The 16,534-nt window shown below is 42.3% G+C and overlaps 1 protein-coding gene across 13 annotated transcripts in view; it reads right to left on the reverse strand.

Moving 5' to 3' along the window:
* The window catches only part of PTPRT (protein tyrosine phosphatase receptor type T), a 654,130-nt gene that overhangs the window by 85,251 nt on the left and 552,345 nt on the right, over positions 1–16,534 (reverse strand). For 9 of the 13 annotated variants that reach the window (XM_077459099.1, XM_077459105.1, XM_077459107.1 and 6 more), the window contains one exon: positions 1,244–1,358. In XM_077459099.1, coding sequence (XP_077315225.1) covers positions 1,244–1,358 — 115 coding nt within the window. The remainder of the gene's footprint in view (positions 1–1,243; positions 1,359–16,534) is intronic. The other 4 variants (XM_077459100.1, XM_077459110.1, XM_077459108.1 and 1 more) reach the window with 1 other exon arrangement.

The following is a 16,534-nucleotide window of genomic DNA, read 5'->3' on the forward strand; positions in this document are numbered from 1 at the left end:
TATTTTGCTGATTTATGAAAGGTAATTCCACTTTGCACTGAAAGTGCATTCGGAAGTGCAGTTGCTGTAAATCTGAGGGGTAGATCTGAAATGAGTGGAAGCTCTGCTGATTTTATCATCCAATCATGTGCAAGCTAAAATGCTGTTTTTTCATTTTCCTTGCATGTCCCCCTTGGATCTACAGCAACTTTACTTCCAAGTGCACTTGTAGTACAAAGTACCCCCATAGTCCCTGTTCACACTGACGCAGATTGGATGCGATCAGAAAGGCCGAGATTCACATATCATCTGAAAATACACCGGGGGTTATTTACGAAAGGCAAATCCACTTTGCACTACAAGTGCAAACTACAAGTGTAAAGTGCACTTGAAATTGCACTAAAAGTGCAACTGGAAGTGCAGTCGCTGTAAATCTGAGGGGTAGATCTGAAATGAGTGGAAGCTCTGCTGATTTTATCATCCAATCATGTGCAAGCTAAAATGCAGTTTTTTTTAGCTTCCTTGCATGTCCCCCTCGGATCTACAGCGACTGCACTTCCAAGTGCACTTTCAGTGCAATTTCAAGTGCACTTTACACTTGTAGTTTGCACTTGTAGTGCAAAGTGGATTTGCTTTTCATAAATAAACCTCATTGTTTCCTATGAAGGAACATTCACATCCATGCAGTGCGATTTTGGTTCCGGTTAAAAAACGGGTCCTGTGTGAGTTTGGAGCGATGCGTTCCAAACTCGCACAGCATAGAAAAAAGTGGCATTCTGAGATAACTGTTCACATAGGATGTGATTCATAGACAGTTTTGCATAGAAGTGGCTATAAAACAGATTTGCATAGAAGTGGCTGGAAGGCTGATTTGCATAGAAGTGGCTAGAAAACAGATTTGCATAGAAGTGAATAGAAGGCAGTCTTGTAGAGAAGAGCATATGAATGCAGATTGAAAATTGCAGCAGTATTAAATTGGCATTGAAGGAAAGGGTATTCACAATGGCATTCCTGAGTCATATCAGAATGGCATCTGAATTGCACTTGAACCGCTGAACAACTACTTTTGACAATCGCACTGAAAACTGGCATGAAAATCGCACCACATATATGTGAATTCAGGATTATAAACCGAATGTTCAGCTGGACTTTATTACTTTTTGCCATAAAAGGTGACACACTATGTAGATATTTCAACTTAACGCATGCACAGGTGAGCTGTGGTATTGATAATGAGAAGGTCTGATAAGTTAAAGACAATCACCATCCTGCCTGCTAGCGTCACACTCACAGGAGATAATGTTCCCATATCTGTTCTTGTTGCGGTTCTCGTCCTCCTTTGCTGTATCCCATGATGCGGTCTGGCCTTCAGGCAGCGCCTGCAAAAAAAAAGTTGTATTTGTTTATTGCACCCAAACCAAAAACTTTTTTCATTTTGAAAGAGTAAAGAAGAGTTAGAACCCCTGTGATATCTGTGTTCCCACTTGGGAGCTCCATCCTCTCGCTTTGTCCTGGTGACCATTGTTACTAAGATAGAATAGGGAAGTCTATCATTTTAGAGTTATCTCAAGAACGAAAGGGAAGGGGAAATCTTCCATTGAGGACTGTTCCTGAAGGAGGGGAAGTCGGCTCACAATGTCCTCTCACTTCCTGTTGTGTCGTTGAGACAGGAAGTGAGGGAAATCGCATCAACAGGACACAGCAAGAAATAAACTGATAGGGGTCTTAATATCATCCCCTACACTATCTGTATTTATCACAAAAAAAATGGTTTTGCTTAGATATACAGTTTAATGTTGTTCCATTCCTATACATGTAATTTTTTGGTTCTTAGACGATAAACTCTGTGGATCTGTCTCAGGCCCTTGTCAAGACTGCCAATTATGTTTGACGTTTCTGCCCACCTCCTCCATTCATTGAGGCTCCACTAAAACTTGCATGAATAAAAAACGCTCCGAGTGGAAGAGGTGGACCTTTCATTCCTCCACCTATGCCCTACTCAAAGCGCAAGTTTCATTGGGAGAAATGATAGTATGGATTCTGCGAATGGAGGGGGGGGGGGGGGGTGGAAAGGGTGGACATAGTCAGCACTCTTGATGATTGCCTGAGACAGGTCCAATGCTTATATTAATCCCTGAAGCACCAGAAGATGTGTTTTTTTTTTGTTTGGGGAGAATTGTGGCTTGCAAAAGGGAATTTATGCTTAGGGGGTAAGTGTGCGGATTAGTACCCACATTTTTTGGGGGGGGGGGGGATTTTGCTGACACGTGATGCTCATACATCTTTTGGGGTGAGGGCATTTGCCATCTTTGCCATGGGCGCTAGATGACTTTGTCCTGGCACTGCTGGCAGGGGACAGGCTTTTCTACTCTGTAGCTAATTTCTATAAGGGTCCTTTTACATGGGGTGTCCAATCAGATCCACCAGTTTTGCAGGCAGATCCAAAAGAATGCTATTGTTGAACGTTATTGTATAGGCAAGTGGATGTAAATGGGCCTGCATCTAGGTCCAAAAAAAAAAATAATGAAAAATTACAGAAAATGTTTTTGTCTATTTCTGCTTTTCTGGACCCAAATGTGAGATAAACTTTTAAGTCCACCATAGAGGGATAAGCTTTGTTCATATTTCATGTCTGAGGTTTACCACCACTTTAACCTTAAAAAAAAGTGACATCCCTGGCTGTTTTCCCTCCTGATTCACTGGTTGAGGATCAGCATGAAGATTAGTATTGTCAAAGTAAAGCTGAAAAGCCCGATTTGCATATTTTTTTTCCAGGTCAATGACTTAAAAAGTGCTGAAGCCACTGAATCAGCATGACAGCCAGAGAACCAGCACCTTCAGAACGAGAGGTCATCAAGGACATCTACGCTCTTCCTTTTTGCAGATTTTTTAAAAATATTCTGTGAGCTATCGGTCTGCATCACCGCTAAGTAGTTAACAGGTGCCTTTGAATAGCAAAGACGACAAGGCCTTGCTGAGCACGCTTTGTGTTTATTGCGAAGGATCTTTTATATCAGGATAGACAGGTAATGAGCGGTTAATTGGGAACACCGCTTTGATCAGAGGTCTATTTGCCTTTAAAGGATCCAGCATCCTAATAGCAGTTAATCTCCAAGCAGAGGCGCCGTGAGCAGTAACAGCTCATTTCCATCCCACTTCAAAGCAGCCGAGGGGAAAACAGACATTATTATCAAACAGCAGGGTCTTGGAGGGGGGCTTTTGTCAGCTCCTACTTTAAAAATATGTCATCAGAATTTTCAAAGCTGAGAATTCTTCCCCTTGTGATCACTATGTTACCGCTGTATCTGCGCCCATTGTAATTGTTTCCATTAAATCTGGACCCACCTAAAGTCAGAATGTAATGTAGTGACAGACAAAAAAATTATAAATGTAATTTCCAGTCTTAGAGAGGAACAATAGTCCTTTTAATATATTTTATTAATGCTGAAGCAGCTTAAAGCCAAATTTATGCTTGGGCAATAAACAAAAAAGGGACCCCCCAGGAGCCCTCATATAAATAATTTAAAAAATTGTTTTTATAGTCACCCTATTGCCAACGCTGTCCCCGGCAGACTTATAAGGTCATCGATCCAGTAATGCGGAGCTGCACCTTTTTTGGATTGCATAATACCCAGCATCATTCCTCCCTCTTTCTGTAAGCCCAGGGCATCATGGCACCTCCCTGGATTTCCTGGAGAATGCTATAGAGCAGTGGTCTCTAAAGTGTGGCCCATGGGCTGGATGCGGCCCTTTACTATCCTTTATTTGACCCTTGGGGCACTATTCCTCCCACTGAGTGTGGTTTAATTCCTGCCACCGACACCAACAATGGGGCAGAGGACAAAGATGACCTCTGACATCGCTAGTCCAGACTAAAGAGGTAAAAGTTACGTGTTTCTTTTTTGGGTGCAGGGGTGCTACATTGGGTGGGAGGCACAAACAGTGGAGAGGAATACCCAACCCTTGAGCTGGGCTTTAAATAATCATAATGGGGCACATTTCCTCCCACTGAAACCAATAGCAGAGCACTATTCCTTCTACTGACACCAACAGTGGGGCATAATTTCTGCCGCCAACAATGGGACACATTTCCTCCCACTGAAACCAATTACAGGGCACTATTCCTCTTGCTACTGACCACAGGAGCGATGCCATTTTTTTTTTGCTCCCACTGACCACCAGGCCTAAGATGTTGTTTTTCAAGACATTTTCTAACCCGACTGGACACACTCTGGCCCCTCTAAAGTCTGAAGGACAGTAAACTGGTCCATTGTTTAGAAAGTTTCGAAAACCTCTTTTATAGAGTGACTCCACACCATTAAGGTGTGCCACTGTCTGAAGCATTTAGAATATAAGACAGAGGACAAAGATGACCTCTGACATCGCTAGTCCAGACTAAAGAGGTAAAAGTTACGTTTTTGTTTTGGGTCCAGGGGTGTTACATTGGGTGGGAGGCACAAACAGTGGAGAGGAATACCCAACCCTTGAGCTGGGCTGTAAATAATCCTATCAATGTGTAATGTGTCAAAAGATCTCTTTATCTGCAAATAGCTGGAGGATGCAGTTATTTCAAAGACTTGTGGCGACGAGACAGTAAACAACTGAGCTTCCAAAGAAGTCAGCAAAAAAAACAAAACAGCATCTTAATCTTAGGTAAACCATAAAAAAATGAGTAAGATGTAAAACACAGGAAACCGAACTTGACCTGATATGATGGCCAATGCTGTAGTCTGTCGTTACACTTGTTTCAAAGACTATCTGGATACTCAGTTTTCTTTGATCTCAGAAGAGTTTTTTTTTATATCAAAGACTTTAGATTACTAAAGAGAATATAATGTTGGATAATTACATGAATGGAAGAAAAAAAATCCATCAAGCTAAAGCTGTTTTTTCTGTCTGTTTAGGGCATCATAGCTTCCTGGATTTACAGGAGAATGCTGTAGAGAGTGACTTCACACCATTGCATGGTACCATTCTCTGCAGCATTTGGACTGTCAAGAAGATGAGGATGAAGCGGACCTCTGGAGACCATAAAAAAATGTGATGGATGTGAAATTCAGGCAACCGAACTTGACCTGGTACAATGGCCAATTCTTTAGACCTTGTAACACTTGTTTCAAAGACTATCTGGATACTCAGCTTTCTTTAGTCTCAAAAGTCTTTTATACCAAGACTACTAAAGATTACATAATGTTAGATAAGTACATGACTGAAAAAAAACAAATCCATCAAGCTAAAGCTGATTCGAGACTGAAGACTCATAACTAAGTATAAAAAAGCAAAAAAGTAGGGATATTGCTTTTTGTGGGTGCAGTGTGGCTCCAATGGGTGGGTTGGACAAATGGTGGAGGGGATACCAGAGCCTTGAGTTGGGCTTTAAATGATCTTATCAATGTGTGTAATGTGTTAAAATAAAATCTTGTTTTTACTTATGGTTCATGATTATATATTTACATGGGGGTAGATTATTTTTTTTATCTGGAAACAATATACTATGTTCAGTTTTTAATAATGTGAAACACCCATATTTTTCCAGCTAGCCAGAGACCATGTGAGCTTAGCCTAGGCATTCTTTTTAAATTCATTTTAAGAAAGAAATCTTTTTAAAAACACAGAATTAATTTGATTTGGTTATGCTTACGTGTTCTAGTGAATTATGTAAAGTATGAGTGTTTTCGATGGGCCCACTTTAACGAGAACCAGTTACCAATGAGCATCAGTAATAATCTAAATCTCCACTTTTGAATTGTTCTAATAGTTAAGCCTCATACACATGATCAGATTGTTGGCCAACAAAACCGTGGAATTTTGTCCGAAGGGCGTTGGCCCAAATTTGTCTTTGTCTCATACACTTGGCCACACAATTGTTGGCCAACAATAACAAACGTAGTGACATACTATGTTGTTTTTCAGCTCTTTAGTGCCATCCTTTGGGCTCCTTTTGCTAATTTCGTGTTAGTAGATAGTAGTAGTTTGGTGAGTGTTGATTTGCACTTTTCATTTCATACTTTTCATTTCACACTTTTCATTTCTCACAAAAGCCGTTCATCAACCAGCCATGTTGCGGAATCAGAGGAGATAACATGTTATTTATTGTTGACCTTGGAGTTATTGCTTTGACATTATTTTTTTGGTTAAATAATGATTTGATTTGTTATATTTTCTATATTTTTGGATGCATAGAATGCACTTTTTGGTTAAGTTCTATTGGCAGATACCATGTCTAATTTTATTTTTTTAATTTTTTTAATGCATAATAAAAAATTTTGTGGAGAATAATACTTGGCTATGTGTTTTACTTTAAATGACAGTTTAGAAGTAGGCAGTTACATTTTTTTTAAAAATACAATGTAAAATTATCAAGGGGCACTAACATAGTTGTATCTTTGATCTTAAAAACAACAGGATAATGGTGTTGTGGTAAATAAAAAAATAAATTTAAAAAAAGCATAATGATATTATTCTTGATATCACTAGAAAAAAAAAGCCTTTGAAAATGTTTGCAATATCTCCATCAGTATCCCCAGCAAAGCAGCTTCATTATTAAAGAAGAAGAGAACTGTGCGCTGCATTTCGAGATTTCATAATTTGCCACATCACGAATATTAATTCTCCATTACTAATGATATTTACAAGACTGATTCTGGCTCATCCTTGCTTTGAGCATGCGTGTTTGTACTTTGGAATTTTGTCCGACGGACTTGTGTACACAAGCTCGGAAAATCCGACAACACACATTTGTTGGAAAATTTGAAAACCTGCTAGCCAACATTTGATGGCAGAAAATCTGACCACAATTGTCCGATGGAGCTTGCACACGGTCGGATTTTCCACCAACAGCCTGTCATGGAACATTTCCCCTTGGAAAATCGAATTGTGTGTACAAGGCTTTATACCTTACCTCCCAGGGATATATTGAGTCATAATTATTGCGTTGGATTCTCTCCTTGTTAGAGCGGTAATGTCAGGCAGTAAGTCCATCCAATCTGTGCACATAAATGGAATTCAAAAACTACCCTATAACAAATGTGCCTTCAGTATGACATGAAATAAAGTGAAATGCTTTAACCTTCCTTCAGCAGTTTTGAGCTTGAACAGAAGATAGGTCAGCCCCCATGGAGACTTACAAACTGACTGGTTATTCTGTTCTCAGTGATGGGAAACCTAACCCAACAGAGTCATATAAAGGCAATAACAAACTGAAAGGATGTTCTAACCCTTCCCCAATCTCTTTAAATGGAAAATGTAAGAATGGAGAGGAAGATTTAGAATGGCAGAGCATGCCATTGTTGTGTTCTCCTTCTGAAAATGCTAGTTTTAATAAGGCTGCCATGCTGACCCTCTTGTTTTAACACCATCTGAGAACAAACGTGCGGACAAGTATTCCTGACTTTCATATGACTTTTCCAATCTACATACCGGTTCCAGGTCAGTCATTTAAAAAGTACTGAAGTCAGTGGGTCAGATAACAGTCCGGTTACTAGCATTCTCAGGAGGTCAATACTGGTAGTTGTCAATCCCCCCCCCAAAAAAAGAATGGTCCCTACAGCAGAAGACTGTGAAAACTTACCTCTCCGGCGGGTGGCAAGTCCAAACTATGCTGTGTTTAAGAAATACAGCCACAAGCAAGGTCTTCAGCATCCAACACTTGAACGCCTGTGTATCCCCACATTCTGTAGTTCCTCCCGCCGTAAACACATAGTACTGGTATTGGCACCTGCCAATAAGGACCCCTTAAATTAGAACTATAGGAAAAATTTTATCATCTGAGTCCCATTACAGAGATTTTCCTTTACTTCCTGTCCCATAGCCAAACAGGAAGTGAGAGGAAATCCCTGGAAAATTACCCTTTCACGCCTAAAGCCGCGTACACACGTAGCCGTTTCCCGCCAGACTGCTACTTGCCCACACACGGTACTAAGTCCGCCGTACTATCCGCCCTACTTTTGAAATGAACGGACTCGCCCACACACGCGGAGGAAAGTCCGCTCATTTCGAGCGCGTCTCCAGGTAGGCGGGGCCCGCGAAGGAGACGCCTTCTTATAGCTCTTTTACGGGCAGTGGCCCGGTCTTCTGTCGCCGCCGCCGCCGCCGCCGCCGCCTTCTGTTCTTTTTCTTCTTCTTCTTCTCCTGGAGATGTTCACTCGACGTTCTCTCCGGCCGCAATGCCAGGGACGCTGCCACTTATATAGGGACAAGGGGCGGTGTCAGATGGGTTGGTGTCACATGGGTTGATGTCACATGGCGACAGTCCCAGCATCCTCCGGGACTGTGACATTGTAAGGGGGCGGGGTCACCATGTGACACCAACCCATGTGACACCGCCCCTTGTCCCTATATAAGTGGCAGCGCAGTGCGTCCCTGGCATTGTGGCCGGAGAGAACGTCGAGTGAACATCTCCAGGAGAAGAAGAAGAAGAAGAAGAATGGAAGGCGGCGGCGGTGGCGACAGAAGACCGGGCCACCGCCTGTAAAAGAGCTATAAGATGGCGCGGTGGCCCGGCAGAAGGACCGAAGAGGGGGACAAGACCCCTGAAGTCGGAAGAAGAGGCCGCGGCGACGAAGAAGAATGCCGAGCTCCTCCGCTAGTAAAAGAGCTGCAAGAAGATAGCGGAGGAGTCCGGCGAGAAGACCCCTGAAGACAGAAGACCCCCGGAGCTGTGCAATAAATTATTTTATCTTGTGTGTTGTGTTTTTTTTTGTACTTTATTTGACAGGTGAATGGGTAGGGGTACATTGTACCCCATACTCATTCACATAGGGTGGGGGGCCGGTATCCGGGGGCCCCCTTATTAAAGGGGGCTCCCGGATTCCGATAAGCCCCCTGCCCGCAGACCCCGACAACCAACGGCCAGGGTTGTCGGGAAGAGGCCCTTGTCCTCATCAACATGGGGACAAGGTACTTTGGGGTGGGGGGGCCGCGCGCCCCCCCCTTCCCCAAGGCACCCCCCATGTTGAGGGCACGCGGCCTGGTACGGCTCAGGAGGGGGGGGCGTTCGCTCGCCCCTCCTTTCCTGGCCGGCCGGGTAGCGTGCTCGGACAAGGGTCTGTTGTGGACTTTGGGGGGACCCCCACGCCGATTTTTTCCGGCGTTGGGGTTCCCCTTTAAGTCCATACCAGGTGGCGGATCCAGCAGCGTCTCCTTCGCGGGCCCCGCCTACCTGCAGACCCGCTCGAAATGAGCGGACTTTTCTCCGGGCGGGAGTACGGTGGACTGGCATACACACGGCCGGAATATCCGCCGAAATGCGAGTCCGGCGGGAAGATTGGAGTGCAAAACTTCTTTCTAAGTCCGCCGTACTTTCGGGTCAAAAAATATACCGGAGGCTACACACGGGGGGATTGTCTGGCGGACTTGAGTTTGCCAGACTTTTCCACCCGCTTGTTTGATCGTGTGTACGCGGCATAAGTCCACCGTACTTTCGGGTCAAAAAATATGCCGGAGGCTACACACGGGGGGATTGTCTGGCGGACTTGAGTTTGCCGGACTTTTCCACCCGCTTGTTTGATCGTGTGTACGCGGCATTAGGGTAAAACAAATATAAATGCTTAAGCACAATTTTACAACTTTGACATGTGTTAGTAAAACTGTACATATCATCAACTACTTTGTGCATCCAGTTGGATTATGAAAAAGTGTGTACACAGGGCGCTATCTGGACAAAGGAAAAAACTTAAATATTATAGTGAATTCATAAAAGCTGTATAAGTAAATCAATAAATTAAATAAAATGTGTGTACTCAAAAACACACATTTTATTTCATTTATTGATTTACTTATACAGCTTTTATTAATTGACTCTAATATTTTCATTTTTTCTTTTGTCCAGATAGCGCCCTTTATACACAATTTTTCATGATTTATTAGTAAACACTCAGTCATTTTAGGAGCAGCACTGGTACATTTAGTTATATTAGATAGCGCTGCATCCCTTATTTTTATTCACATTTTTTCCAGTTGAATTATACCTTGTTTTTTTTCAGAACAAATTGGGCTTTCATTTGGTGGTAAATGGTAATATATATCTCCTGATTTTTATTTATTTTTTATTATTATTATTATTATTATTATTATCAAAAAAACTGGCCCAAAATAGTTTCTTTGCAAGGAAAGGGAGAGATACGATGTATCTCTCTCCTCCATTCACAGAGAAAGAAGACACAGGGGCGGAGTTCTGGGTCGCAAACGTTAGTACAGGGCCTGGGGCTCACAGTAAGACCCTGCGGCACTCTTCCAGCACAAAGGGAGATACGCAAATATGCAGCCCCATGCAAAAAGCCTAGTCCAATGGGGCCTACTTGTGTGAGGGTTGTTGTGAAGAGGTTAAGGGAATTCCTTGAACACCGCAAGGTCACCGGAACTAGTGTCCCCATTGCAAGACTTCCCCTCTCTTATAGTGCTGGCTGGTGGTTTATTTTTTGGGAGGGGCAGCAAACAATGCATCCCCTTTCGACCCCCCCAACCAGCCCCACACTTACCCCATCTAGGTCACGGGCAGCACTTCCTCCGGGTGATAGGTGGCAGCTTCCCTCTGCGTCTCATTCTCCTTGGCATCACAACGACTTTCAACGTGCGTCTCCTCCCTCCTCCTCCTAGGCCAATAGAATTGCTTCTGCTTTTGGCCAATCAGGTGACAGATGTCAGGACCCGCTTCCCAATTGGCCATGAGGAGAATCAGGAAGACAATAGCAAATATTAATTTGCTATTGTCACACAACTGGGTGGGCTTGGGGCGCAGTGCTTTGCGCCCCAAGCCCACCCTTTTTTAAAGCCTATCAGAGCCTCTGACTCTACTCATGTGCTTCAAAAAAAAAAAAAGCCTAATTGGAATCCATGCATCCGGTGCCCTACATGTAGATTAGGGGGTCGAACGCATGGGTAGGGGGGCAGCGCCCCTGCGCCCTGCATTATGGGGCACCACTACTCTATTACTTTTCTAGGAACAACCCAGAATTTGGGATTTTCTTTTACTTTCACTGATAATAGTAAACAGGATGAACAGGGAGGGTGAATCTCCATAACAGGGGCACAGACAGCAATAAAAACTAACAGAGGGCCTAATTCCTCTCCACTCTATCCAAAACTAAAAAAAAATGTTTTGCCTTTAGTTATACTTTAAGTTGAATGGTGGACCAGACATCTGACTCTGCCATAAGTGTTTCATATGTGAAGACTTTGCTGGAGGCTATATCTCATAAACACAGCAAAGTTTGTATTATACCGCAAGCGGGAGAGATAAGTGTTCACTGTCTTCTATTGCAAGGACCATTCATTGAATTTTCTTTTGGTAAATGACAGAGTTTTTTTAAAGGTTCTCTATATGCTGGCTTCTTTCTGCACACTTGCCACTGTTCCCTTCTTATGTTGCCCTCCTTGTCTCAGCCATTATAAGTCCCTGCACTTAAAGTGGAAGATATGCTAAGCTGGACTCTTCCCCCTTCCAGCCTATGAAAAATGTAAGAAGGCTGTGGTTGTATATCTAATGCTGAAAGTGTGTCCAATCAGATAAGGGAGGATATTTTCAGTTATTTAGCATGTACGATGGCTTCAAATAGTTCTAAAATTATGCAAATCACGTTATCTGCGATTAGCTGGAGGCTGCAGCTATTTCAAAGACTTGTGATCGCATAAATCCTCAGAGGAATACAGCGAGCAACTGAGCTGCCAAAGAAGATGTCAACAATAAAATGGCATCTAAATCTTACGGAGACTATAAAAAAAAATATGTGATGGATCTGAAACTCAGGCGAACTTGACCTGGTATGATGGACAATGCTGTAGACTCTTCTTACACTTGTTTCATAGATGAGCCGAATACTCAGCTTTCTTTGATCTCAGAAGGGTCTTTTTATACCAAAGGATTTAGATTGCTTGCTAAGAGAATATATGTTTGGATAGCTACTTAAATAAAAAAAAAGAATCCATCAAGCTCAAGCTGTTTTTTACATCTTCTAAAGGTAGCCAAAGACAGGGCAGTTTGTTGTTTTAAGGGAATACGCTTTCTAAACGTATCTCAGGATTGTCACAAATGCATTGACCTTTCCAACCTATGAGCATGTCTTGGCTGTGATATAGCGTTGAACCAAATAGACACACATCACAGGGAGCTAGGAGTGCTCTGCAATGTTTACAATGAGCACAGAAGAAAATCCACAAGTATTCCATTTATGAAATCCAATTCCCATTGGCCACTCCTCATTGTTTCCTGCTTTCAGGCTCCTTTATTTTCTTTAGAAATGCATGGAAAGCAACCTGTGAGGCCCACTTCTTTAGTAAGGGTAGGGGTTGGCATAGAGGCTGTTATCATTAATTATGTTATGGTAAGTTTGTAAAAAAAGAGACAGAATCCGACATGGCTGTCTAGTGTCCAAAAAGGGAAGATTTGCAGAAGCGATGCTACCCTACATTTTCCCTCCTCATCAGGAACCTAATGTTACTATTGTCCCTAACAGATGGGGTACCTTTCCCTACTCTGTCAACTCGCCAAATGCACGCCAGGCCTGATAGCCAGGGCCTCAAATAGACTTTACCTGACCCAAGATGGCCACTGGAGTCACATGAGGCAGCAGCATCCAAATAAGTCCCCAGTGACCCAGGAAACCATAGAGGAACTGTGTTCCTCTCAACTTCCCCTCTAGCTGCAGAAGAGCGCCACCTGCAATGTAAAAAGTAGACCGCACCTGCCTACAAATAAAGTTTTCGCCCTGGATTCTAATTGTTTTGTAATCTCTGCCAATTTTTTCCTTGGGGTCATCAACCAAGTCACATGACATCATTCTTTCTCTTCTTCCTCCTGCAAAGAATGGTGCTATGTAATAATGCGACGCCGTTCAATAGAGAATATGTAAGCCCAGGGAAACTTGATGACATATCCCCAGGAAGCAAGTTTGTGATGTTCTGAGCTCACAGGAAGTAAGTTGAGTGATGTTGAGTGTAAATTAACCTGGAGGAGGAAGAGCAGTGCTGAATTGCACAGTGGTGAGTCTACAGTGGACAGCACCAAGGAGAATGAGTATTGCAGAGAGAGCTATTTTTTATTTTTTTTTAAAGTGATAGGCAGTTGATTATTTTTTTTTTTTTTTAAACTTTACATTTTTATTATTTTTGACAAAATACATTCCAATATAAATGAATACAATAAATTAGTATTGCTTATCATATTGCATAGAACAGATAATAACAAAAATTGGGGAATGAATAACAAGGAGTAATAATAACTTTAAGTTACAATAGCGGAAGTTTGATATCCCGCTACTGCCCACCCCAAGTGGAATCATACTGTAGGCGGGAGCTGGTCACCAAATATTCAAATTGTAAGGAATGAAAAGAAGAAGAAAAGGAATCTATAAGAAAGTCAATATCTTGGTGTATCATATATCACTATTCTTTAAGTAATTGGAGGCTCTCGGGTTGTTTATCCAAACTTCCCATTTTTTGTTAGTGATAGAGACATTTTTGAATGCTAACATCAATTCATATTGGACCTGAGTGTTTAGTCTTATAATGACATTTGACAAGTTAGGAGCTTTTGTGCATTTCCACATATTGGCAATGGTAAGTCTTGCTGCCATCAGGATATGTGATACTATTGTTCTATAACAATGTTGGTATATATCTAGATTTAATCCTAATAATGCTGTTGTTGGTATCAGTTCTGTCAAATTACCTGTAAATTCTGCAATAAAGGAGGAAACTGAGATCCAGATTTTTTATTTTATTTTAAACTGGAGCTGGGTTTAGGGGGGCAGAGAATCATATTTGGTTTCATAGCAGTTTTATAGTCTATTCTTCCACCACATATTCAATATATTCAATGTATTGGCCAAATTGTTACTTGCATAAGATACTTGACATATGAAGGAAATAACCCACAGTCTCTTACCAACCTGTTATAAATACTCTGATGCCATGTACACACGACGGACTTTCCGGTAGACAAGGTCCGACGGTCTTCCCGATGGACTTTCGCTGGAGTTCTGACGGACTTTCCGAGCAAACAGACTTGACCACACACAAACGGACTAAGTCCGTTCGAAAGTCCATTCGTTTTGAATGTGATGATGTAAGACGGAACTAAAAAAGGAAGTTCAACAGCCAGTAGCCAATAGCTTCCCTTGCGTCGTATTTGGTCCATCGGACCAGCATACAGAGGAATGGTTTTCCAGATAGGAATTGAGTACATCGGACAGATTTGAAACATGTTCTATTTCTAGGTCCATCTGATTTTTTTTTCATGAAAAATGATCGGATTAGCCCACACACGATCAAATTGTCCGACGGATTGATTCCATCGGACCTAGTCTGCCGGAAAGTCCGGTTGTGTGTGTGCGGCATAAACCTCTCCAAATCCCCCATAAATGACCTGACAAGCCTTTTTATTAACTATTACTGTAAATTAAATAAACATTTTAAATAACCATTAACCAACTATTCTATATACTTTTTGGGGTGTTCGAGGGCAACGACACACAACATGGCCACTGCAACCCACTTCTTTTAAACTTTAGGACTCCAGTTGCAAGCCATCGACTCAAAAACGGTACTCAACCTTTGCAGTGACCTACTTTTTACCCCTTCCTGGTTAACCCCTCGTTAACTAGAAGGTACCTGAGAACCCCATACCACAGATGGGTCCCAACCATGTTTTATATATATATATATATATATATATATATATATATATATATATATATATATATATATAACAGCCATCTTCTCCTCCTCCAAAGACCCACCACTGCCGGGCTGTCCTGACAGCCCTCTTTTGTATCAGCCAAACCTCGGGAGGATGGGTGGGAATCTCTTTCTCCACCGCTCTCGAATGACTTCCCCCTTCTCCTACTCTTCCTACACACGAGCACCTCCCTGCTCTGGTCACCCCCCTTTTTCTTAAAAGGGATAACTTTTACTATCTAAATGCATGACTGTGAATGTCCACCTTGTCATGCCATCCCTCCGTCCATCGCTTTCTCTCCTTTACTCTGGGACTCCTTTATATGCAGATTGTGGAGGCAATAATATTTAATAAACTTTATAAAATTTTGTGATAAATTTGTGCTTTCAGTCACTTTTAAACTCCTGTTTTCTCAAGGGGTATTTTCTTATTTCGTATAATGCCTTGTCCAGTGCCCTACCTACAATTTTATATTATATATACTGTTCTTTCTTCCTGGAAACTTGAGATTGTCCATAGCAACCAAAAAGTGTCCCTTTACATCAAAAGCAATTTTAGACCAGCTAGAAAACAGCGATTGTAAATTCAAACATTTGCAGAATCGAGCAATAGTGAGCATAGTTAGCATAGAATAGTTAACACTACAGGCCTTGAACAAGCAGGATCCTGGACTGTTGTTGAAGAGTCACATAAAGGGAGCAAAGATAATGTACCGAGAATGGGATCGGTTGAAAACCAGGGATGAAGTGCTATACAGGTGTTGCCCCACTGAAAACAGGGAAGAAAGGTGGTAGGTGTTTCTCCTGGAAAAAACACTGTTCTACAGTTCTAGTGGCATTACATGATGAGCATGGTCACCTGGGAACAGACAGAACTTTCTGATTGATCAGAGATAGGTTCTACTGGCTCAATTCAAGAGGAGAAGTGGAGATTTACTGTCACTCTTGTCTAACTTGTCTAAACTCTGCCACTTAGGGCAGCCCCAATGGGCAATTTGCAAAGTCAGGAGCCCTTAGATTTGGTATGCATTGACTTTCTGTGTCTGGAACCCGATACAAGTGGAAGAAACAGTATTCTGACTCATCATTTCACCTGCTATGCACAGGCCTACCCTACTAAGGATCAGAAGGCTAGTACAGTAGCTAAGGTGCTTGTGGTGAAGTTTTTCATGCACTATGGACTTCCTGTGTGCATTCATTCCGATCAAGGGAGAGACTTTGAGAGTCGCCTAATACATCAGTTGTGTGCTTTGCTGGACATCAAGAAATCACGTACCACGCCCTATCACCCTCAAGGTGTCCCTAAACCAGAACGATTTAATTGAATGCTGTTGAACATGTTGGGAACCTTGACTCCCGACAAGTAGCAACATTGGGGGAATCACATAGCAGCACTAGTACATGCTTATAATTGGACAGAGTGATGCCACCGGTTACTCCCCTTACCGTCTTATGTTCGGGGGAGAAGCCAGACTTCCTGCTGACTTGGCTTTTGGCACTTCCCTGCGTGACACTCCATTGACACCACATAGTGGATATGTGAATAGATTGCGAAAGAATCTGCGACAGGCCTATGAGAAAGCGGTGGAACATGCAGCTACCAGGGAATCTCGAAACAAGAGAAACTTTGATTCCAGAGTAAAAATTCAAGATCTGCAACCAGGAGATCGGGTACTACAGAAAATTTGGGAGTATCTGGAATGCACAAATTGGCAGATCGGTGGAGGCCGCAACCTTATATTGTGTGCAAACAGACTCCTGGATTGCCGGTGTATCAGATTAGACCCGAAGGGGAGATGGGACCAAAAAAGATGTGGCACCAAAATCACTTTTCACCATTGTCAGATGTAGTGAGGGTGCCTCAAGAACCCCAATTACCCCC

Source organism: Lithobates pipiens, unplaced genomic scaffold, assembly GCF_037356315.1.
Source record: "Lithobates pipiens isolate NorthernLeopardFrog02 unplaced genomic scaffold, aLitPip1_a1.2 Scaffold_28, whole genome shotgun sequence".
NCBI lineage: Eukaryota > Metazoa > Chordata > Amphibia > Anura > Ranidae > Lithobates > Lithobates pipiens.